Here is a 25,443-nt window from a genome sequence, read left to right on the forward strand (position 1 = left end):
CATGTGGCACACAGGATCCCAGTTCCCCAACCAGGGACTGAACCCTAGTTCAACTGGAGTCTTAACCACTGGACCAGCCAGGGAAGTCCCCCATCCTTACGGCTCTGTATCAATTTTTCACAGGAAAAGCATCCACAATTCGATTGGAAATAACTAACTGCTATCACCACATAACAGGCCTGGAGGTCACATTTCTGATCTGACCTGTTAGTCAGGATCAGCTTTTTGAGGACTCAAGTGAAACAGAAGTGAGCGTGGGAGGATGCCGCTATCTCTCTAAATAGTTGTTGACCTTAGGAAAGTGAGTTAGTACCTCTGTTTCTTTGCACATAAAATGGGAATGATTATAATCCCTAAACTCCGGAATTGAGGATTCAGCGACATCAGCAGGGACCCCACTGAGCACAGTGCTGGGCACAGAGTGTGTGAAGGACTGTCTGTGGTTTGGAACGGTGCCTGTGTGATGCACTTGGAACCACAGCAGAGGGACAGATGTCTGAGGGGATGAAAGGATGGACAGACATCTATAGCTTACCCAGAGCAGCAGGAGGGAGAGCCTGGCCTTTCTCTAGGAACCTGGTTCCCCTTGGATCACTCTGCAGAAGCCTGGGCATGCCCATTACAGCCTCGCAGATAAAAATCCTTCCTTTCTGATGGAGATGTATCTGCCCCAAAGATCTACTTTGCAAGAGAACGCTGGCATTCAAGTGAGAGCTGCCATAACCGCGGAAGAAGACATCAGTGACTCAGCTTCGAGCTTTTCTAATACTGATGAGTATATCCCGAGCTATAAATATACTCTGAATCCCATGTGCCCGGCTGCCCGCCTCTGGGAGACAGCTGGCCAAGGACAGGGTACATACGGGCTTTGCTGCAGGAAGGTAGCTTCTATTCGTGAAACTAGCAGGTGCAAAGATGGATGGAAAACACAGCCATGACCTTATTAGCACCCAGCCCAGTTGCCATGGAGACTATTCCAAGCATCTATGCTCCAGGCTTCCTCGTGGTGTTAAGTGAAAGTGGAAAGTAGAGGCTGAAGAGAGGAAGGAAAAACCACACAAGGATGGTTACAAACCATATAGCAGGTCAGGCTAGATGGAAGACTGCGCACTTCAGAAATGGAGAACTGAGGGAAGAAAAAGAATTTTTTTCCAGACTTATACCCCTAGGGGGCTTCCCTGGTGGCTCAGATGGTAAAGAATCTGCCTGCAATGCAGGAGACCCAGGTTCAATCTCTGGGTTGGGAAGATTCCCTGGAGAAGAGAATGGCAACCCACTCCAGTATTCTTGCCCGGAGAATTCTATGGACAGAGAAGCCTGGGGGCTACAGTCCACGGGGTTGCAAAGAGTCATACACAACTGAGCAACACACACACACAGACAGACAGACAGACAGACACGCACACACACACACACACTACTAGGAGAAAAAAAGACAGTTTAATATAATCAGATGAATATGACTGATCCCTGCAAGCTTCAATGAGTTTTTCCATCAGACATATAATAAGATGCTTAGAGCTCCTCATCCCCACACTATACACAGCTACTGCTAACTATTTAAAACTTGTGTTTCCTAAAGGATCCTTTCCTGAGGGAAAATATGTTTAAACGTCCAAATGTAAAAAGATTAATGCACATCTTCTTTGGCTGAGGCACGGGTGGTGATCTGAGGAAGACCAAGGAAATCCAGTGAGTCTGTGAACACTGCTCAAAAGATCCTGGCCTAAGTGAAAATCTCAAGTAACACACTGACAGTAACAATGAAAGGCTAAATTAAAATGATGAGCTATCCCTATTCTAGACTTAAATCTACTGCCTGATTTCAGTAGCACAATCAAATGTTAAATATGTATCATTTTCCTGTATGTATTTACTCTGAAATAATCATTTTAGACAAGTTATTGAGCACTGATTATATTATAGGTCCTGTGTTGAAGTACGCCTCATGCACTCTCTCATTTAATCTTGACAAAACTTGCAAGATCGGTGTGATTTTAATCCCCATTTTACTGATGAGGACACGAGCAGAGTTCCGTCGCTTGTGCAGGGTCACATTCTTAGTGGCTAAGGGAGCTCAGGTCTGCACACTACAGGTTAGATTTTGGCTACACAATGGTTGAGAATTGAAAAATACTTTCTGTCTTCTTTCAAAGGAACAATGTGTCCATCTTAGCCCAGGCACCCAGTGGGTAACAGCCAGATGACAGGCTTCTAGCTGTGTCCTAAGAGGGAGAGAGGACTCTGATGGTGGTGTGAAGGATGGGCAAAGGGAGAAAGGAAAGGTCAGGGGAAGACCAAAGACTCGAGTGAGTCTCAGTGAAGCTAATGAATGTAAGATTCAAGGACCCTCATCTGCAGGCAAATGCTAGGAGTTACACAATGTCCTGGGTGAGGGGAGGCCAGGCTGCAGTCAGGGGGTTTTCTGGCTAAGCCTTTAGGATAACTTGCCTAAAAAGGAGAGGGACCAGAATCCTTAAGGCTTTAATATTTTGTTGTGAAATTTTTTCATTAGAAGTAAATATTTACGCTTGTGACTAATTCTGTGTTCCTAACTCTTTCAAGTATGGTCCCTGAAACTGTACAACTTTCGGGCCCCACGAAACTCAGAACCTCTACTCTCTGAACAATCCCATAGCTTCATTTTGTAAGACTCGCCACAGTGTGACCTGAAACTTGCAAAGTTACCAGTTCAGTGGTCCTCAAAGTCTGGTTGGCATCAGAATCATCTGGGAAAGTTTAAAAAATGAAAAGGCCGGGTCCTAACCTGTGTGAATGAGCCAGGGTGGCTGCATTCTTTGTGAGCTCTCCAGAACATTCGGACCCACACCAGTCTGAGAACCAGCGCTCAGGTCAACGTTGCTAAGTGTGACTTGAGGCTTGCTGATGGTCACGAGCATTTCCTGACCTCAGGGTCAAGTCCTTGCTTCAGTTCTTACAATCAAATGACGCTCCGGTCCCCAGACTCATTTTTTTTTTTCATGGCAGTAAGAACTAATTGCTAATAACCTATTGACTTAGTCTTTATGATCACCAACTGATGTTCATAAACAGAACCTGGCACATTTACTAGCCTTTATTGGGGCACTTCCATTAAGAAGGCCGGCCGCTGTGTAGCACTTGGTGGCATCTCAAAGCTCTAGTGCAAACACACAGGAGCAGATCATCGTGTTCCTCCAACAGATGAGGGCGCTTTGTTTGCAGTGTATCATCACTGTAGTCCTGAGAGGGTTATTCTACGCACTCAGCACTCATTTCCATATTCTTGTGTGTCTGTCCTTTCACCTATCAAGGGACTGCAGGACTAAAATCTATTTCCTAGGCTCCCTTCTGCCGCCAGCAGTAACTGAGGTTCTACCAGTGAGATGCCCGGTGCAAAACCTGGAAACCAGAAGTTGTGGTAAACCGTCACCCGTGTTCCGGCAGAAAGGAGCTTTTGCAGCAGCGAGACTCTGTCCTTGTGTCTTCAGGCTTGGAGCAGCTGTGACATGGGCACCAGTCCCGGCAACTTCCTGGCCACAGGATCCCAGCTGCGGCACTGATTTGAATGCTGGGAGTGCTGACTCTGACTCCCCTCTGCCAGTGATGATGTGAGCGCTGAACCCCCTTATTAAACGAGCAGCTGCTCAGATGCCCACAGAGCTTTGTTTCCTATGCTGAACCATAACTGGTACGGTTCATGCCTTTAATTTTGCTCCCCTGTGTTAATGGATGTGGAGAATACTCATTTATTTCTTTACTTTCTTGTAGTCTGATTATTTTACTGTTACCATTATTGCTGTTTTCAACTCCAACGTTTTGTTATTACCAAGAGTTTTTCCCACTACAGAGACTATGAGAGCAGTTGTGCGGGCAGGCTGGGGAATGAAATTTTTTGCCTTTCCTAAATGGGTTATAATCAAACAAGTTTGAGAGTCATTATTCTAATTAAATCTGCTATTTCAGCTAACTTGTGCTGCATGCGTGCATGATTAGTTGCTTTTGTTGTGTCCCACTCTTTGTGACCCCGTGGACAGTAGCCCGCCAGGCTGCTCTGTCCATGGGGATTCTCCAGGCAAGAATACTGGAGCAGGTTGCCATGCCCTCCTCCAGGGGATCTCCCGGATCCACGGACTGAGCTCATGTCTCCTGAGCCTCCTACATTGGCAGGCGGGTTTTTTACCCACTTGGGAAGCCCAACTTATCTTATGCTACATTAGGGACAAATCACTTATCAGCCACACCTCATATTATCTTTCATCAAACAACATCTTGACTGCACACTCATATAGCCTTATGCCTCTAGTTCTAGTTTTCCTTTAAGAATCAACTCTAGATTTATCATCTGTTTTAAAAAATTTTTTGACCACACCAGGTGGCATGTGGGATCTTACTTCCCCCACTAGGGATCAAACCCACATCCCCTACATTGGAAGCATGGAGTCTTAACCAATGGACCCCGGAGACGTCCCAAAGTCTATCTTCTTTAACTCATGAAAGGATGTGCCCTATCTCTTCAGTTAAATTCTTTAACTGGAAGATGATTAAAATTTTTAATCATCCTCTATAATTCATTAGAGATTAGCATATAACATGCTGCTTAATAAATGTCTCTTAAGGACCATGATCATTGTCTCAGAGTCAACATTTCCTCCTCTGATGGCTTCATTTGTCAGGAAGGTCTTCACTGAGAGTTCTCTGTCCAAACCTTGAACATAAAACTGAAGCATAAAGTCAGAATTCACAGAAGATATGTGATGAAGTAGTAAAAATAAGGAACCAAGCTTAAAGAAGAACAAAGCGTACATAACTGTCACAGAATAGACTCACTAAAGGCACAACTGTCTTTGGATACAGTAAGAGATATTTATGATCACTGTGATTACTGTGAGGAAGTGCAAAGAGCCCTCACCTACAGGTAGAAAATGCTATTTCCATGTCAACCATTAATACAAGCAGGACCCATAAGGAGCTGGCGGGCATCACCTCACTGTACAAAGCAGGTGTCCATCCTGGTTGGGCAGTGCCCAGGCCATTCCAGTTGTTGAATATTTTGAATGTCACCCCTGAGTATAACCGATAACTCAAGGCCTACATAATGGAAATGTTTTGCTATAAACTTCACTCCTTCCTAATATGATTCTTTTCTAGTCCCCATTACAGTCATTTCAAAATTTACTATTTTGGGGAAATCTCTGGTGGTCCAGTGGTTACAACTTCGTAATTTCACTGCAATGGCCCAGGTTCCATCCCTGGTCAGGGAACTAAAATCCCATAAGCTGCACAGTGTGACCAAAAAATAACAATAAATAATGTCCCTACTCCCTTCACAACGCCTATCTCATTCCCAGTGCCTAAGATAGTCCCTGACAGGCACTCATTGACAGTTTACTGAATGTCCCACGAATCAATCTGACCCTTCACTTACCCTTTTAGTTTAGAAAGAAAAGAGAATCCCTCTATGTTCTTTATTTACTTCCCAAATTTGCTGATATTGCTTTTTTTTTTTCCTTAGAAGGTCTCTGAATTTCCTTTCTCCATCAATGGTTTTATCCCATCTTCAGCCATAAAAATGTTCAAGATTCCCCGTGATGAAGGTCTTCCCTGGGTTCTGCCCAGTCGTATTTTCCTTCCCTCTCCTTTGATCTGCTGCTAATCTCCACACACCTCGTCTCCGTTTCCCTCCTAACCACACCTCAGCCACGCTCAACTGTTTTCTCCCACCATCACTTCACTCAGGAGACTGTGAAAGGTCAGAAGCAGCCCATTAACTGCCAGCTCCTCCCACGTCTTTTCAGTCTTCACCGTACCCCGTCTCTCCACGGCGTCTGCCACTGGGGACCGCCTTCTCCTTGCCATACCGGGCTTCCATCTGGCTTCTCTCAGCGCCCCTCCTCTGCCTTTCTGGATGTCCACCCCCCCACCCCCCAGCCCCCACTGATCCTCTCATGTAACTGAGACCAAGGGAAGGGGGACGGCAGGCAAAAAGGCTGCCTGTCGAGGAGGGGAAGGTAGTACAGTTGAGGGAAAAGTTGGACAAATTGGCTGGAACGGTGGACACAGCTTTGAGACTATGTCAAGGAGGTCAGGCCATTGTTTAAAGGTTTATAAAGCCATGGCTTATGGTCGAGAATTAAATACATCTAGGCATTAAGAAGACAAAAAATTTGGAATGAGCTGAACAAGAAAGGATGCTCAGAAGGACCTAGAGATTATTATACTAAATGAAGTAATTCACACAGAGAAAGGCAAATATCATATGCTATCACTCACGTGGAATCTAATTTTTTAAAATTATACAAATGAACTTTACAAAACAGAAAGGAGACTCTCAGATTTCGAAAACACACTTATGGTTACCAAAGGGGAAACATGTTGGAGAAGGATAAATAAGGAGCGTGGGATTAGCACACACAATCCTCTATATATAAAACAGATAGCTGACAAGGACCTCCTGTTGAGGGAACTCCACTCAATACTCTGTAACAACCTGCATGGGTAAAGAATCTGAAAAAAGCGTGGATATATGTATATGTGTAACCGAACTGCTTTGTCGTACACCTGAAACTAACACAATATTGTAAATCAACTACATTCCACAAAAAAATAAAGAAAATAGTGCGCTCACCACTGTGCCAGCCAAGGGGTCATAGAACCGCTCCAGGAGCTGGACGACCGTGCTCTTCCCGCAGCCGCTGCTGCCCACCAGGGCCAGCGTCTGGCCCTTCTTCACCTCCAGGCTCAGCCCCCGAAGCACCGGGATGTCTGGTCGAGTGGGGTAGTTGAACACGACGTCATTAAATGCCACGTTTCCTTCCACTGTACTCTAAAATCAGGACAGTAACAGTAAATTTCATTGCTGCAATCCTGAAAACTGACTTTAGAGCCAATCCTCTGTACTGCCAGGTATCAGAGGGCAGCGACCTTGGATTGCAATCAAGCTTCAGTTGTAACTGCTAGAAAGTAATACAGATCTAAAAGGGTCAGCATTTCCACAGCATGTCTCATTAACATAATACAAACGTGATAACCCAAAGCTATAACAGAACTACCTACACATAATAAAACCTGATTCGCAGGATTTGTGTATAAAATGGGCAGTATTCCTATATCCCTGTGGCTCTGTTATATAAAAGTACTAGATGTTAACATGTATCAATATTATCAGCATTTATTAAAATGAACCCCTGATCAAGAAAGTTTCATTTTACTACCAGCAAGTAAAAGCACAGATTTTATTAAAGTTCCACTTAGAATACATTCATTCATCAGTTAGGAGCAGGTCACGTAATCAAAACACGAAACTGACCGGCTTTAGGCCTTCTGTGCTGTAGCTGTCGATCAGAGGAATTTTTTCAATGATATTGATGACGTGGGCTGCTGACACTTTGGCCTTGGCATAGTCAGGAGCAAATGAACTGACCTGTCCCACAGCCATGGCACCAAAGACAATAGCTGAGAACACTCTGCCAACAACAAAGACAAAATGTGTCAAGAGTTAACGACTGCAATGCCCAAAGGGTGGCACTTCTACAACCTGAGAGCGCTACCTCGAAGAATCCCAACACATTAGTCGAAAAATAAAACAACCGTTTCCTTATAAGTTCATATCACTGTGGTTAACTGATTGTAAAATGACCCCACGTTTCACCTCTCTCTGGGTTTTCGCCTTCTTATAATGTGACCTTGCAGCCTCTCCGTGGAAGAAGTGGAATTTGTCTTCCTACCCTTGGAATCTGGGTTGGCCTTGGGACTTGCTCTGGCCAACAGGATGTGGTGGAAGTGACGGTTTCCAGCTCCAAGCCTACAATTCAGGGGGCCTTGTGTGCTCCTGTCTCTCTCATTCCGCCACAACCACAAGCCCGGCTGGCTGGCTGGAGGACAAGGCACGGACAGAAGAGTGTTGTGTGGGCCCCACTGCTCACTGCACACACGCATAAGCCCAGCTGAGATCTCCTCTGCCTAGGCCAGACAGCAGAACTGCCTGGCTGACCCCAGACTTCAGAGCCAAGAACAGATATTCACTATTGTACATTCCTGGGGGCTAGCGGGTGGCTGTCTTGCAGCAGTATCTGTGGCCATCAATAACGGATATAGGCAGTTTTGCTGGAATTGGATCAGAGTCTTAGAAAAGCTGTGAGCCATGCAGCAAACAAGAGAGTTCCTTAAACAGCCACATAGTGTGCTGGTCTCAAGATGCACTGAGTTCTTTTTGGGTTTTTTTTTGGCCATGCTGCAGCTTCTGAGATCTTAGCTCCCCCTAGGGATCGAACCCAGGCCACAGTATAGAAAGCAACCGAGTCCTAACCACTGGACCACCAAGGAAGTCCCTGCATCGCCATTCTTAATCTACATCATGGGAATCATAGCAACTTCAAGTCAGGAAGGACTTCACAGGACGTCAAGTCCAGCTCTCCAAGTTTGTGCCAGGGCGCACACCCCAGGCCAGCTCCCATCCTTTGTTTCAGGAAGGAGGAAGTTTGCTAGAGGAAGTCTTTTGTTAATCAAAGAGAAATGTACATCCTTTTGCCTAATACTGCCCTTCAAAGAACTGGAATATTATTTAAAAAGCCCTTTGCATCTTTGGTAACTCCTTTCACTCCCAACATTCCAGCTGCCCTTCTCTGGACACATTGATCAAAATGTCTTTTTAAACAGTAGGCCTAGAACCGATACAACACTGGGGATCTTCCCAGGATCATACCATGAGTCCATCAGGTCTGTTTCTTTGGGCTCTATGCCTGAGCCAACGGAGCCCACAGCGCTGTTTCTACACACCTCTGAACAAATCACTCAGATGGTTCATTTGGTCTGCTTATCTAGACCTGTGGGATCTTTTTCAAACAGATAACTCTTCAGACAGGTCTCCCCTATCCCTTACTCAGAAGACTGATTTTCTGAATCTAACAATCCAAGAGTCAGTAACTTCCATCAGTTGAATACCTTAACCTCAGAGTAAAGCACTAATTTGGATTCTCTGGTGACTTAGACAGTTAAGAGTCTTCCTGCAATGCTTGTGAACTGTGGTGTTGGAGAAGACTCTTCAGAGTTCCTTGGGCTGCAAGGAGATCCAACCAGTCCAACCTAAAGGAGATCAGTCCTGGGTGTTCATTGGAAGGAATGATGTTGAAGCTGAAACTCCAATACTTTGGCCACCTGATGCGAAGAGCTGACTCATTTGAAAAGACCTTGATGTTGGGAAAGATTGAGGGCAGGAGAAGGGGACGACAGAGGATGAGATGGTTGGATGGTATCACCGACTCAATGTACATGGGTTTGGGTGGACTCCAGGAGTTGGTGATGGACAGGGAGGCCTGCGGTTCATGGGGTCGCGAAGAGTCGGACATGACTGAGCGACTGAACTGAACTGAGTTCAATCCCTGAGTCCGGAAGATACCCTGGAGATGGACATGGCAACCCACTCCAGTATTCTTGCCTGGAAAATCCCATGGACAGAGAAGCCTGGTGGGCTACAGTCCATAGGATTGCAAAGAGTCGGACACGACTGAGAGACTACACTTTCACTTTCAAAGAAATAATTATAAAATAATTATCTAATCGAAGCACCAATACCAGTGAAGCCTGATTACAATCCTTTGGCCATAGTTATAAAGAGCACCTGCATGTCATCTGTCAGAGAAAGGTTGAGTGGAAATTTTACAATCTTCTGTTGGGGTCATCCTGAGAAACCTGGAATGCATGCACAAATCAATGTCTAAATAGGATGTAAATATACTGACACATCCTTCCAAGTTTCAATGATGCTGGTTTAACTATAAAACTGTGTCACCCTGATTATGGTATGTTATGAAAGGGCAGCTCAGACATCACCAAATCAAGACACTCAGAAAAATTACACTCACTTTTCACTATCAAACCACATATTTTAGTTTAACTGTATATTCAGTATTTTAGAAGGAAGTCCAGGCCTGTCTTCTGACTCAGGTACAATCTTCTGCATTTCACAGTGATGAGCCAGATGTTTCCATAGAGCTTTCCTTTTTCATTCCTCAATTTCTCCAGCTCTTACCTTCTAATTCCTTTTCTCTTATTAAGCAAAGCAAATGTATCCTAGAATATTCCAGAGCTCTCAGAACTCAGTGCTCCACATCTATTCTTTAGCTGCCCTGTTCAGAATCTTCTCAAAGGAACTAGGTACTTGACTCTGGGTGAGGCTTCTTCCCAAACACCCAGACCTGCTGGAAACCCCTTGATGAATCACAACCCCACCGAGCCATGTATTTGAGAAGGTCAAATGTGTGAGTCAGTACTGGGGAGAAGGGCAGATGCCAATTCCCCAAATGAAATGGGATGCTTTCAGAGTAACACACGGAAACTCAGAGGCAAAACGCCAACTTCTGAATCACCAAAATCTCTTCATGAAGCTCCACAGTAAGGTTTCCTATCCAGACATGAAGCAGATGCACCTTGGTTTCATTTCTAGAGCCCAACTGTCAATAGGAGCCCCGTACTTACAAGAGAACATCCTGAAACTCCATGATGCCTTGTGCCACCAAGTAGGCACCAAACCGGAAACAGCCAGCATAGGAGAAATACATCATTGCCTGGGTGAAGGCAAATGTAATTCCAAAGACATGTGCTTTCCTCAAAGAGTTTCTGAAAAGAAGACATTCTGACATTTACTTGACTTTCATTTCTCAGTCCTTAAAAGATAATCTTTGATGCGTTAGCAGTAGGGGATGGTGGCATAGCAGACAAAATGGGTTTCATTTCCAAAACCCTAAGTTTGGTCATCACATCTCCACTTTAATGGAGAACTAACCACACCTCGAAGTGTTGAGGTCAAGGTAAAATAAGCCAAGGACAAGAAGAGTTTGTTAGGGGTTAGAGCACTCCTTCCTTCCCCACCACCCGTGGACATGTAACATATTTGTACTCTACACTGAACAATCACTCAACACGTGTTGACCCAACACCCATGAGCTGCAGGGACGTGAAGGGCCACGCAGAGGTGCCAGCTGTGTTCTTGACCTTGGGGACCCAGGAGCTGAGCTGGATGATTCATGCAGTGGAAGTTTCCCTTGTAACATGTTACAGCAAGAAATGAGGAGGCACCAGTGGCACCCCACTCCAGTGCTCTTGCCTGGAGAATCCCATGGATGGAGGAACCTGGTAGGCTGCAGTCCATGGGGTCGCTAAGAGTCGGACACGACTGAGCGACTTCACTTTCACGTTTCACTTTCATGCATTGGAGAAGGAAATGGCAACCCACTCCAGTGTTCTTGCCTGGAGAATCCCAGGGATGGGGAGCCTGGTGGGCTGCCATCTATGCGGTCCCACAGAGTCGGAGAGGACTGAAGCGAATTAGCAGCAACCCTCTGGGGGTTTAGGGAAGGCGCCCCCAGGGAGTTAACACGTGTGGTTTTGAGCCACATGGAGCTGGGTGGTGTGGGCGCAGACTGGTGAGTGGGCCTGTTTCAAGCAGAGCAGCTCAGCTTCTGTTTCGAGGACTGGGCTTTAAACAATTTTTTTCCTATAAAAAGGGTCTACTATAAAACCCAAATCTGTTCATTGTATAAGAAACAAAAGAGTCAAAGAGGTCGGGCCTGCTCGTATCCACGTCACTTTTTAGAGCACTCACCGTGAGTTCATTAAAGGACAAAGGGTCTGCACTGGAGACAGGTACAGAGAACAAGGAAGGGAGGGTGTCCTCAGGAAGCACCACACCCTCAAGCCTCACAGACACCCCAAATTTCACGTTCCACAAAGAACTCATTCCCAGCAGGATCATGTAGTAGGGTCATCACGCAAACACAGGGTCAGAGCCATTCTCAGTATCCTGGCTCCCTCCCCTGCCCTCGGTTACCTGTTCTCACTGGATCTACCTCAGAGATGTCCTTGCCTTAGGTCAGGTCCTGTGATTCCTCTCTCGGAGAATTACAACTGCTTCCAATTGGTTCCCTTTTAGAAGTCTCTCCACTAACTCCCTACCTTCTGTCAAACTAATTTTCCTGAAAACAAACCTGATGATTGAAAAAGTCCCCATACTCCCCTCCTACTCGTCAGTGGCTATTACCTGTATGGTACCTGCAAACTCTGGGCATACATATATTCAAACCTCTCCTCCCGAGTCAAAGAAACAACAGTCCGGAAGTTTTCTATCGCTTCAGTGGCAATCTGTAACAGAGAACACTCCGTCACTAAGGTACAAAAGCCAGCAGTGGCAACGAGTTGGAATTCCACTAGAGAGATTAATATTATATATTAAATAATATTTATTATGACCTCTGAGTTTCTTTGCTATGGAAAGAGATACTAAGTACATTATCAAATTGAGTTTTAGATCTGGAAAGAACATGAGCTAATTTAAACTCCTCTCTGCAGAAAGAGATTCTCAAGTGTCAACAGATGAAGGCCCTTACCTAAAGCCACATAGCTTTACAGGAGCGAAAGTAACCTAAGAACTCAGTATTTTACCTCTATTGAAGTGCTCTTTCTTCTATGATGGTCACATTTTCAGTTCATAATTATTATATATAAATTATTATAGTATCATTATAATTGCTATTATTAAAAATATATAATGTTTATATTTTTCTCTGCATAATTGTCATTTGAGACAACTAAAGAATATTTGGAAAATATTGAAAAGATAAAGAAGGTAATGAAAAATTACATATTAGTGTATTTTACATAATACCTTACATGCTGTTATTTTCTAAAAATATACCTGTTTAACAAAACTGGGCTGAGGTTCTATGTTTGGCTTTACAGCCTTATTTTTTACTTTAACAAATATCAAGAGCCTTTTCCAAGGTTATTAAATATATATATTAACAATGAGTTGTTTAAAGGACCACTGAACAAAGCTTTTACTGAACTAAGTTTTCAATTCTTACTAAAAAGAATGCTATGAAAACATCCTTGCACATTTATGTCCATATTAAATTATTGTCTTAGACATTCTTAAAAGTGAGTTAACAAGATCAAAGAAAATAAACTAATTTTTAAGGAGTACAGCACATATTAACACTTTGTTTTCCAGAAAGTCACTATCATTCGATTATGTTTTAGTTGAAAGTTAACTTCTAACAAGGCTATCTCATTAGGACACAAACATCATTACCACTTTTTAGAGTCTGGGTAAAAAGGCTATAGAAAATACAGAAAACACCAGTATACAATACAAAATGATACTTCAGCCTGCTTCAGCGTGGGACCTTAAAACATCTCTCTGTCTGCTCTCATCTATAAAATGAGGGTAGACAAGAGGGTCTCTGGAGTCCCTTTTAACTCTAATTTTAAGAGAAATAAGTTTTAGATTGTAAGTCTAAATTATAAATCACTATGAGAAATTACCCATATTAAGATGTTCTTCCTTTCTCTGGCCTCTTCCCTGGTCAGAACTGACTCTAATACAGACAAATTCAATTATATTATAGTGATTTATGGCAAAACAAAAATCACAAACCTAAACTCTCACTGATTCTTTACTGAATCCTATACCAATACCTACCTTTAAAGATAATAGTGCATATTTGATATGATGTTGTTAGTTTTAAAGACTAATGCAAAAGGCTACTAGAAGAAAGAAATTAATACCATATTCTTAAAAACAAAAAAAGTATTTTAAAAATAAAGTTAAAATTATTATGTTCTGACCCAGCAGGCCAACAAGAATGAACTAAGTTTACCATAAGCTACTAACAAATACAGGGAAATGTCCAGATTCAACTTATGTTAAAATATTTTATGCAATTATTTACATATTATAAAAATTATACTTATTTTAGAAAACACTAACACTGCAGAAAGCAAAAAGTTAGAAGAAAAAAATCCACCTCCAGTCAAACCCTCAGTGATGACCTCAGAGTAGAAATATTTTCATTTATGAGGCTTCAAACAAAGAAAAGAGGCTTTTTTTGCATTAGTTAAGAAAATTCAGCAAACTTTATAACTGTCTGCTGGAAAAAAACAGACTTTACTGTGAATTTCAATGTAATGATTTTAAGAAATACTTATTTCTGGGCACATTTTTTCTTATGCCAGTGTGTGTATTGTTTGGTTTGTAACATCATCACTTTATTGTGTGTGGAGAGCCCAATAAAAGTGAGAGTTCATGAGCTGCACACCTTGAATAGTGAGTAAAATAATATAATCACTGCAAAATCATCTTCATCTTGTCACACAAGAAGAAATTAGGAAAAGGCTTAATTACTATTCTGTACCCTCGCAGGTTCATTTACTCCAAATTTTACATAGAGATTCAGTAACCACTATGAGGAAAGGGACACTGTAATTCAAGAGGAGGAAATATCAATAGCACTGGGTTTCCCTCAGAAACCATCATGTACTAAATGATTTTTAGGAATGCAAAAAATATGCACAGGTTTCCTGAAAAACCTCACACTTCTCCTCCTACCCTTGTAGAAACTCAAGTGTGATTACAGCTTTTATTTCTAAAAAAGAAAAAGCATCTATTCTATAAAAATGTTCATTCGTGAATAATATGACAGAAATCAATGGAGCAGAGACCACGAGCAGTGTAGAGGTTTTAGGAGCTGGCTCTGACATCACACAGTCCTGCTCTGCAATCCTGGCCCTGCTCCGTCCTTTTAAGGGGAACAACAGATATGATACTGTCCCCACCTTAGTAGGGAAGACGGTCATTAATCAATAAACAAGTGGGAAAGAAACATTAAGTGCAGAAAAGTGTCAGTAATGAATTCGAATGTCAGGAGAGACCTCTCAGAAGAGCTATGAAGACCAGAGGGAACCAGCTTGGAATTTTGTAGGACCGGAAAGAAGGCCCATGAGGCCAGGGCAGGTGGATGAGGGAGACAGCACAGCAAGACAGGGTCAGAGAAGTCATCATGGGCTGAGTCATGCAGAGTTTAATAATCCAGGGTTGATTCTATTGCCAGTGTGATCAGAAGTCACTAGAGGGGTGGAGGTTCAGTTCAGTTCAGTCGCTCAGTTGTGTCCAACTCTTTGCTACCCCATGAACCACAGCACGCAGGCCTCCCTATCCATCACCAACTCCCGGGGTTCACCAAAACGCATGGCCATCGAGTCAGTGATGCCACCCAACCATCTCCTCCTCTGTCATCCCCTTCTCCTCCTGCCCTCAATCTTTCCCAGCATCAGGGTCTTTTCAAATGAGTCAGCTCTCCGCATCAGGTGGTCAAACTATCAAAGTTTGAGCTTCAGCATGAGTCCTTCCAATGAATGTTCAGGACCTCTTTCCTTTAGGATGGACTGGCTGGATCTCCTTGCAGCCCAGGGGACTCTAAAGAGTCTTCTCGAATACCACAGTTCAAAAGCATCAATTCTTTGGTGCTCAGCTTTCTTTATAGTCCAACTCACATCCATACATAACTACTGGAAAAACCATAGCCTTGACTACACGGACCTTTGTTGACAAAGTAATGTCTCTGCTTTTCAATATGCTATCTAGGTTGGTCATGACTTTCCTTCTAAGGAGCAAGTGTCTTTTAATTTCATGGCTGCAATCACCATCTGCAGTGATTCTGGAGTCCCCCAAAATAAAGTCAGTCACTGTTTCCACTGTTTCCCCATCTCTTTCAATGAAGTGATGGGACCAGATGCCATGATCTTAGTTTTTGGAATGTTGGGCTTTAAACCAACTTTTTCATTCTCCTCTTTCACATTCAGCAACGGGCTCTTGAGTTCCTCTTCACTTTCTGCCATAAGGCTGTTGTCATCTGCATATCTGAGGTTATTGATATTTCTCCCGGCAGTCTTGATTCCTGCCTGTGCTTCCTCCAGCCCAGCATTTCTCATGATGTACTCTGCATATAAGTTAAATAAGCAGCGTGACAATACACAGCCTTGACATACTCCTTTTCCTATTCAGAACCAGTCTGTTGTTCCATGTCTGGTTCTAACTGTTGCTTCCTGACCTGCATACAGGTTTCTCAAGAGGCAGGTCAGGTGGTCTGGTATTCCCATCTCTTGAAGAATTTTCCACAGTTTATTGTGATCCACACAGTGAAAGGCTTTGATATAGTCAATAAAGCAGAAATAGATGTTTTTCTGAACTCTCTTGCTTTTTCCATGATCCAGCGGATGTTGGCAATTTGATCTCTGCTTCCTCTGCCTTTTCTAAAACCAGCTTGAACATCTGGAAATTCATGGTTCACGTATTGCTGAAGCCTGGCTTGGAGAATTTTGAGCATTACTTTAATTGTGTGAGATGAGTGCAACTGTGTGGTAGTTTAAGCATTCTTTGGCATTGCCTTTCTTTGGGATTGGAATGAAAACTGACCTTTTCCAGTCCTGTGGCCACTGCTGAGATTTCCAAATTTGCTGGCATATTGAGTGCAGCACTTTCACAGCACCATCTTTTAGGATTTGAACTAGCTCAACTGGAATTCCATCACCTCCACTAGCTTTGTTTGTAGTGATGCTTTCTAAGGCCCACTTGACTTCACATTCCAGGATGTCTGGCTCTAGGTGAGTGATCACACCATCGTGATTATCTGGGTCGTGAAGATCTTTTTTGTACAGTTCTTCTGTGTATTCTTGCCACCTCTCCTTGATATCTTCTGCTTCTGTTAGGTCCCTACCATTTCTGTCTTTTCTTGAGCCCATCTTTGCATGAAATGTTCCCTTGGTATCTCTAATTTTCTTGAAGAGATCTCCAGTCTTTCCCATTCTATTGTCTTCCTCTATTTCTTTGCACTGATCACTGAGGAAGGCTTTCTTATCTCTCCTTGCTATTTTCTGGAACTCAAATGCATTCAATGGGTATTGAATGCTATTCTTTGGAACTCAAATGCATTCAAATGGGTATATCTCTCCTTTTCTCCTTTGCTTTTCACTTCCCTTCTTTCACAGCTATTTGTAAGGCCTCCTCAGACAGCCATTTTGCTTTTTTGCATTTCTTTTTTTTTGGAGATTGTCTTTATTCCTGTCTCTTTACAATGTCAGGAACTTCCATTCATAGTGCATCAGGCACTCTGTCTATCAGATCTAGTCCCTTGAATCTATTTCTCACTTCCATTGTATAATCATAAGGAATTTGATTTAGGTCATATCTGAATGGTCTAGTGGTTTTCTCTACTTTCTTCAATTTAAGTCTGAATTTGGCAATAAGGAGTTTATGATCTGAGCCACAGTCAGCTCCCGGTTTTATGACTGTATAGAGCTTCTCCATCTTTGGCAGCAAAGAATATAATCAATCTGATTTCATTGTTGACCATCTGATTATGTCCATGTTAGACTCTTCTCTTGTGTTGCTGGAAGAGGGCGTTTGCTATGACCAGTGCGTTCTCTTGGCAGAACTCTATTAGCCTTTGCTCTGCTTCATTCCGTATTCCAAGGCCAAATTTGCCTGTTACTCCAGGTGTTTCTTGACTTCCTACTTTTGCATTCCAGTCCCCTATAATGAAAAGGACATCTTTTTTGGGTGTTAGTTCTAGAAGGTCTTGTAGGTCTTCATAGAACTGTTCAATTTCAGCTTCTTCAGCGTTACTGGTTGGGGCATAGACTTGGATTATCATGATATTCAATGGTTTGCTTTGGAAACGAACAGAGATCATTCTGTCATTTTTGAGATTGCATCCAATACTGCATTTCAGACTCTTTTGTTGACTAGGATGGCTACTCCATTTCTTCTAAGGGATTACTGCCCACAGTAGTAGATTTACAATGGTCATCTGAGTTAAATTCACCCATTCCAGTCCATCTTAGTTCACTGATTGCTAGAATGTTGATCTTCACTCTTGCCATCTCCTGTTTGACCACTTTCGATTTGCCTTGATTCATGGACCTAACGTTCCAGGTTCCTATGCAATATTGCTCTTTACAGCATCGGACCTTGCTTCTATCACCAGTCCCAACCACAGCTGGGTGTTGTTTTGCTTTGGCTCCATTCCCTCATTCTTTCTGGAGTTATTTCTCCACTGATCTCCAGTAGCATATTGGGCACCTAGCAACTTGGGGAGTTCATCTTTCTGTGTCCTATCTTTTTGCCTTTTCATACTGTTCATGGGGTTCTCAAGGCAAGAATACTGAAGTGGTTTGCCATTACCTTCTCCAGTGGACCACATTCTGTCAGATTTTATTGCCAGTGTGATCACAAGTCACTGGACGGGTGGAGGTTAGCAAGATCTTATTTATGTTTATAAGAGATGACTGTGGCCTCTGTCAGACAAATATAAAAAGTGGACAGACAGACCAATTAGGCTGCTGCTATGCGACTCTGGGCAAGTTACCTGACTCCTCTGAACCCTGAGTTTTATGATCTAACAGGGTAATTCAAAAGGGTTACTGAGAGTATCAAGTGAGAACATGTAGCATTCTTAGCATGATGCCTGGTATATAATAAACCATCAACAAGTGGTAGCCTGAGAATGACGATCAGATGGGAGCTGACTTTTACTATTTCATAGACTGGTTGGTGCAACAATCACTTCCCCTATCTGCTTTTATCTCTCTCTCATGAACCACCGATTTAGAGCATTTACCCCACTCCCGACCTTTATCCAGAAAACCTGCTATTCTCAAACATATGTTTCCATCTGCACCCCTTCACCCCCCCCACTTCCAACAAATGACCAGAGTTTTAAAGCTAATGCAATACCTCGAAGGTGAAAACCTGTGGCTTGCAATGAATCAGCTTCCGACTGGTCATCTTCCTACAAACAACCTAAACCTCCGCTCTGGGACACTCTGAACACCTCCATAAACGATGACACTAGAAACAGTAATGCACTTGCTTTGTATGCACATTTTTTCATCTTCTCATTAGATGAATCAACACCATAGGGGAAAATCCCACAAAGTACAGGATTAAATGAAGTGACTGGTCACAGGACGGACTCCCTGCCAGGGGCTGACGTCACCTGGGCCTGACCAGAGCCAACGTCTGAGGGCCAGCACCATGCTGCTGGACTTCAGGACCAAAGGAAACCTCACATGAGGACTTTCTCCCCCAGACAATCACTGAGAAGCACTAAAGCTGATCCAAAGAAGTTTCCTGAAGGAATCCCAAGGACACAGGGTACAAAAAGTCAGAGGAGATAGCAGGGAGGCAACGGAAAAAGTGAGAGTGCTGATAACCAACCAAAGGACCCCCTTCATCATCCTTATTGGTGAGGTGCCTGGTCCAGAGACAAAGGACCCAAGGCCACTGGATCTGCCCGGGTCGCTGCCTTGAGTCTTAGGCACCTTGGAGGGTCCACGGGTAGATGTCACCCTATCCTAGACGGTAGGCCTAGTTCTGAGGGAGCTCGGCTCTGACTGCTCGTTTCTGCAATGATACAGATCATGTGATATCAGACTATGCTCCACCATTAGCAGACCTCTGTTTTATTTTTCTTTAGTGGAGGATAACTGCTTTACCACCTTCCTTCTGAGCCTCTGCTTCCCCCCTGTCCTACTCCTCTAGGTCAGCACAGGGCACTGAGTTGAGTTACCTGTGTTAAACAGCAGCTTCCTACCAGCTATGTATTTTACACATGGTAGTCTGTATATGTCAAAGACCTCTTTGTTTCTTAACTGAGGTACAACTTGGGAGCATGACTGTCTGCGTTTGAATCGTGGCTCTGAAACTTATGAGCTCTGAGGCACTGTGGCATTACCTGCCTGTGCCTCAGCCTCACCTGCGAAAGGAGCTAATAGAAGAACCTATCACACAGGCCTCCCTGAGGAGTAGAGCAACTGCCATACATGCATCTGTTCAAAACAATAACTCTACTCAAAACTCGGTAAAAACCTAAATGAAGAAAGAATTTGACAAAGAACAGATACATGTGTAACTGAATCACTTTGTTGCACACCTCAAACTAACACAACAGTGTTAATCAACTATACTCCAATATAAAGTAAAACTTTTTGGGAAAAAAAGGGGAGATTCAAAATGCAAATCAAGCAACAATAACAAACAGGCAAGCATGCAACATGGTTCCTCCACCCCCAGCAAAATATGTTAGGATAAAGGGTAAACGGGGCTTCCCAGGTGATTCAGTCAGTAGTAAAGAATTCGCTTGCCAATACAGGAAACATAGGAGACGCAGGTTAGATCCCTGGGTTGGGAAGACCTCCTGGAGAAGGAAATGACAACCCACTCCAGTTATTCTTGCCTGGGAAATCCCATGGACAGAGAAGCTTGGCAGGCTATAGTCCATGGGGTTGCAAACAGTCGGACATGAGTGAGTGACTAAAAACAACATTAACAGATGGCAAACACAAGTAACATGAAGGGAGGAGGCGTAATGAAAGGGAAAGAGGGATATTTTAGCCAGTTAGAGTGAATACCTTTAAGGCTTTTCAAGTTTTTAAAATCTCCCCTCCCCACATCTAATTAAATAGGCCTCCTTTCCTCAATAAAGCAATGGATTTCTGGAGAAAGGGGAAGGAAGGAGAAAAAGTGATATGAAAACAATTGTAACTAGAAAAGTCCAACAAAATTAGTCTTCAGTCTGTGAGTCTAAGAATTTGTTTTGCTACTCTTCTTCAGTTTGCAATCTGCTGAATAAGTGTCAAATAAGACTGCTTTGAGGAATGGTTATAAAAACATTCTCAGGGACTTCCCTGGTGGTCCAGTGCTTAAGACCCCTGTGCTCCTAACGCCGGGGGCCAAGGTTCAATCCCTGGTCCAGGGACTAAGATCCCACACGCTGCAACTAAGTTCACAGGCCGCAACGAAGACTCAGCACAGCCAAATAAACAAAAACAAAAGCCATCCCCAGAGCACAGAAAGTAGCCACGACTAACAGAACAACACTGCTTAGAATATTTTACTCTACCCAGGTCAGAAATGTTATCTCATTTGACTCACCTTCCCAGCACCTTCCAGTTCTTTCTTATCTTTCAGGGCTTGTCCAGACAACATTTTCATTTCAATAACTCCTGCTACTGCAATGATGGGTACAATTGCTAACAGGAGAAGTGTTAACTGCCAGCCATAGATGAGGGATATAATAATGCCTGTGCCAAGATTTGCAATATTCTGGGTAATTACAGCAAGCCTGGAGCCTATAGCCTGCAAAACAAACAGAAAACACTGTTAGAGAGACAGCTTCCGATGATCTCTAAAGTCCACGCTTATGCATTTTCTTAGGGATTGTGAAGATTCAGCTTTGTGAAAATCTCATCTCCTCGGTTATGATCTAATAAGTTAGTAGTAAAAGTTTACATGTAACTTTATTTGGTTTCCCAGATGAGGATTTTCATGACCTCCGAATAAATATTGAAAGTAGGTCAATAATTCAGAGTTCAATTACATATTTCTATCTCATTTGATTTTTTAAGACCACAAAACTTTTCATTAAAAAATGACACCATGATCCCTAATGCAAGCTCTGCAAATTAGCAAGATAAAATAGTCTGACAATTACATTCAACTGGGACTGTTGGAAATTTCCAATGTTAGATGTATAACTACCCATAATTTAAACCTAATATTGATCATTGAGGGTATCCAGATATTTTGTGGCTTATTTGAGATGCTTATTGTGTTTACAGGGCTTCCCAGGTGGTACAGTGGTCAAGAATCCACCTGTCAATGCAGGAGACTGCGGTTTCATCCCTGGGTCGGGAAGATACCCTGGAGTAGGAAATGGTAACCCGCTCCAGTATCCTTGCCTGGAGAATCCCATGGACAGAGGAGCCTGGTGAGCTATAGTCCATGGGGTCGCAAAAGAGTTGGACACGACTGAGCTAGAGCTAGAGAGACTATGTTCAGAAAAAATACACAGAGCTGAATGTTATGGAATTTAAATTTACGATACTAAGCAGGCATCAGAACCTTCCGTTTACATGCCAGAAGGAGTCTGAAGCACAACTGTCAGAGGCATTCAGTTATTTCCAACTGAAAAGTCAGAAGTCAAAATACAGAGTCAATTCGCTTCACTACTCTACACTTCTCTTCCTTACCCTGGAAATGTCCCACAACCTCAAGCCTTTCCAAATTCCTGCTCTGGCCCATGTCTTATCAACTCTCCAAATTTCCTCTGCTTGAGTAGGGCCATTCTCAGGGAAAGATTAATGATGGAGAACAGTCTAGAGTGGTCATTTCCACCTCTGGGGCCCTGGTCAAATTTTTCCCAACCCCAAAATGACTAGGTACATTGATTAATAACCAAAGCTTCTGGCGACTCTGAGTTTTAAGACAGAATTCTTTCCCAGCCCCCTGCCTCAATGTCAACCTTCTGAAATCATTTGAAACTTATGTTGATACAAACACCAAACCAGTAACTAGGGGGAAATAGTATTACAAAACTACCAATAGCTCTAGAATTAAATTCCATACCAAGGAATTGCACCAGGGCTGCAAGAAACGGCATATATAACAGAGCATTTATTTTTATCTGATGCCATCACTGAGCTTATATAAAGGGAGGTTTAGCCGTATCTGGCATAAGTCAGAACGGAGTGGCCTTTCAAATCAGCTCTGTATTTGCACATTTTCAATTTCAAAGTCAAGGGTTATAATCTGGAAAGAGTCTGTGGCACAGGCAAGATGGAGACTGTTCCTTTTTCAGTATCCACAAGCCCTACTCAGAACTCATTTCCCACAGCACCTGACTGCAAGAAGCACTCAGAACATCCCCCAAGTTCACAGCAGACAAATTACTCCAGTACCTAAGCTTCTATACACATAAATGTTTCACTGAGGATGGCAGCCAAGGCCACGGAAATAAGTAAAATGGATTAAAGTGCTTCTTTAATGTACATGAAAGATGATCCAAAAAAACCTAGAACCTTAAGCTGGCGGGGAAGTAAGCCCCTTGGCATAGTATGATTAAATGCTTTTGGTGACTTTGCACTGGTTACTGTTCTTTATTCTAATGACACATTCACCATCCCAATATCTATTCCTCATACAGAAAAAGAGTCTCTAGAACACTCCATGGAAGAGCATAGATTACTAGAAGCCGGAAGTTTTTCAATGAGGAGGAGGGTAGGTAACATTCTAAAGCCAGAGCCCAAGAGTGCAACAAGGTTAAGACAAAATCCATCATCCTGTGGATTTTTGTCATAAATAGACCAGGTGGCACTAGTGGTAAAGAACCCGCCTGCCAAGGCAGGAGACGTAACAGACGTGGGCTCAGTCCCTGGGTCAGGAAGATCCTCTGGAGGAGGGCATGGAAACCCACTCCAGTATTCTTGCCTGGAGAATCCTCATGGACAGAGGAGCCTGGCGGGCCGCAGTCCATAGGGTCGCAAAGACTCAGACACGACTGAAGCAACTTAGTTTGCACACATGGTGCAGTTAAAGAAGAAATTATCACTTTACCCACCAATCAAAACCTGCTGGTCTAATAGTTTCTAGTTATATTAATTAAAGAGATTCATGTAGCAGCAGAATTTAAGTTTTATAGTCTGATACAATTGTTCCTTTTACCCCTGTTTTAATTTTTTCATACTCGTTTCATTTCTTTCAACCTTTGTCTAAATTTTCTTCCCTCCCCTCTGAATTCAGTGCCCCTAAATTTTCTTACAGGAACTACACACACTTTTTTTCAGTAGCAATTACAATTTTCTGGGGATTAGCAAAGCATTAAAACAGACTGAAAAGATTAAAAAAAAAAAAAAAGACTGGGCTTGCATGATACACTGATAAATAATTCCTTTTTAAATAATTATCCTTCTACATGTATTTAGATTATGCCATGAATAAGATGGAAAATAACAAAACAAAGCTCAAAAGTCATCACTGTTATAGTGATACAGCATATGATATTTAAACAGATAATATTTTTTCCGTAAGACACATGATATATTGCATAGGTTAAAGGTTTGACATTTTCTAAATGATGATGAGAATTAACTGTAGCGAGAGAATTAGTTTCATGCTCAAATTCTAAATGGCCCATTAGGACAATCACAGCAGAAAGGAGGCAGTCATACCCCTTTAACTTGAGCGGCGTCATTGGCAAGCCTGGTCGTCAATGCTCCCGTGGTGTTTTTAGGGTCATCGAACCAGCTCACATCCTGTGGCAGAGAAACTCATTTCATTATCTCAAAGCCTGATGCATGAGACCTTCAGCTCAAGAGACTGACAGAGTGCCCTTATCCCCTACATTAAGCACTTAGGATTTGACACTGAATAGGTAAGAAAGGGACTTAATAAAGTCATAAAGAGAACATTTCTCAAATAAAAATTTTTGAGGGCCTACTCTGTTCCAAACATAATTGCCAGGTGTGGACCTATTCAACAGTGAACAAAAATGACAGACCTGCTGCTTTCCTGAAGCAGATTCCAGGGACAGACGCCCCAAATCAATACACACCATGCCAAGGGGTGATAACGCTAGGAAGAAAACCAGAATGGGGTAAGAAGGGAAAAGAAGAGGGGGCGGCACCATTTTATAGACTGGGGAGGTGAGCGAGAAGGCCTTCTCAGGTGACCTTTGAGCAGAGACCTGAGGACGGAGAGGGATGGGAGTATCTGGACAAGGAAGGGACAGCACGTGCGAAAGCCCCGAGGCAGAGGCATTCTTGATCTGCTCACATACAAGCAAGAAAGTGTAAAGGTCGTCACCAGCCTTAAAAGCACCTCCATGTAAATGTACAGAAGCTGCCTCTTCCTCAGGACAGACATCCATGCTCACTGGGCTCTCCCTCTTCCCTACCCCATATCCACTTACGTCAGCCAATGTGTAGAGAGTAGACTGTGTATGGGGAAGGAGGTGAAGCTCTAGGAGATGAGGTCTGGGGAGGTAGTGGGGACACAGAGTTTGTGACTTTACTGGCAAATGCAAAGATTCCAAATTTGGGGAATTCCCTGGTGGTCCAGTGGCTAGGACTCCACGCTTTCACTGCTGAGGGCTTGGGTTCAATCCCTGGTCAGAGAACTAAGATCCCACAAGCTGCATCACATGGACAAAAAAAACAAGATACCAGATTTTACCCTGAGAGATATGGGCAGTTTTCGGCAGCTTTTAAGCAGAGGGATGTGATTTAACTTTTATCTTGGAAGAATGATTCTGGTTCTTGGGCAATGAATGAGTGAACTAGGATAAAGATGGAGGCAGTGAGACAGGTTAGGAGGCTGTTGTAATATCGGACAAAGAAGAGGAGACAAGGACAACTCCTAGGACTTTAACCTGAGCAACTGGCAGAATGGAGGGGCCATTTACTGATATTGGGGAGGTCTAGGTGAGGAGTAAGCCCTTTGGCAAAGGGTGGGAGGGGTGTCCAAAGCTGTTTTGGAGACATTTGGTATGAAATTCTTAATAGACATTCAAATAGAGAAGTCAAATAAACAGCTGACTATAGTTTATGGCCAAATAAATGAATCGGGTTCAAAAAAAAAAATAAACCAAAGAAGTCTAGATTAAAGTTTAACACTCAACATAAAACAGGATTTTCTTTATAAAACCACTTACACTTTTAAATACAAAAACACTAAAAATATTGTGAGTGTCTCAGTTTGTGTCTGTTACAAAAATAACTAAGGTCCTAAGAACTTACCTTAACTGTGATTTGCAGTTAAAGCAGCATTTATCAAATATTTAAGAAAAAATGAAT

General features: G+C 42.9%; 1 protein-coding gene across 2 annotated transcripts in view; it reads right to left on the bottom strand.

The window, feature by feature from the left end:
- LOC147374474 (ATP-dependent translocase ABCB1) overlaps positions 1–25,443 on the bottom strand; it is a 101,567-nt gene that overhangs the window by 6,420 nt on the left and 69,704 nt on the right. For both annotated transcript variants that reach the window (XM_086397278.1, XM_086397277.1), the window contains 6 exons: positions 23,821–23,904; positions 20,747–20,950; positions 12,017–12,117; positions 10,456–10,596; positions 7,289–7,445; positions 6,608–6,805 (listed from right to left, as the gene is read on the bottom strand). In XM_086397278.1, the coding sequence (XP_086253404.1) occupies positions 6,608–6,805; positions 7,289–7,445; positions 10,456–10,596; positions 12,017–12,117; positions 20,747–20,950; positions 23,821–23,904 (885 nt within the window). The remainder of the gene's footprint in view (positions 1–6,607; positions 6,806–7,288; positions 7,446–10,455; positions 10,597–12,016; positions 12,118–20,746; positions 20,951–23,820; positions 23,905–25,443) is intronic.

This window comes from Bos grunniens, chromosome 4 (assembly GCF_055505025.1).
Source record: "Bos grunniens cultivar Pamir isolate PY7600 chromosome 4, Bosgru_T2T1.0, whole genome shotgun sequence".
NCBI classification, from domain to species: Eukaryota; Metazoa; Chordata; class Mammalia; order Artiodactyla; family Bovidae; genus Bos; species Bos grunniens.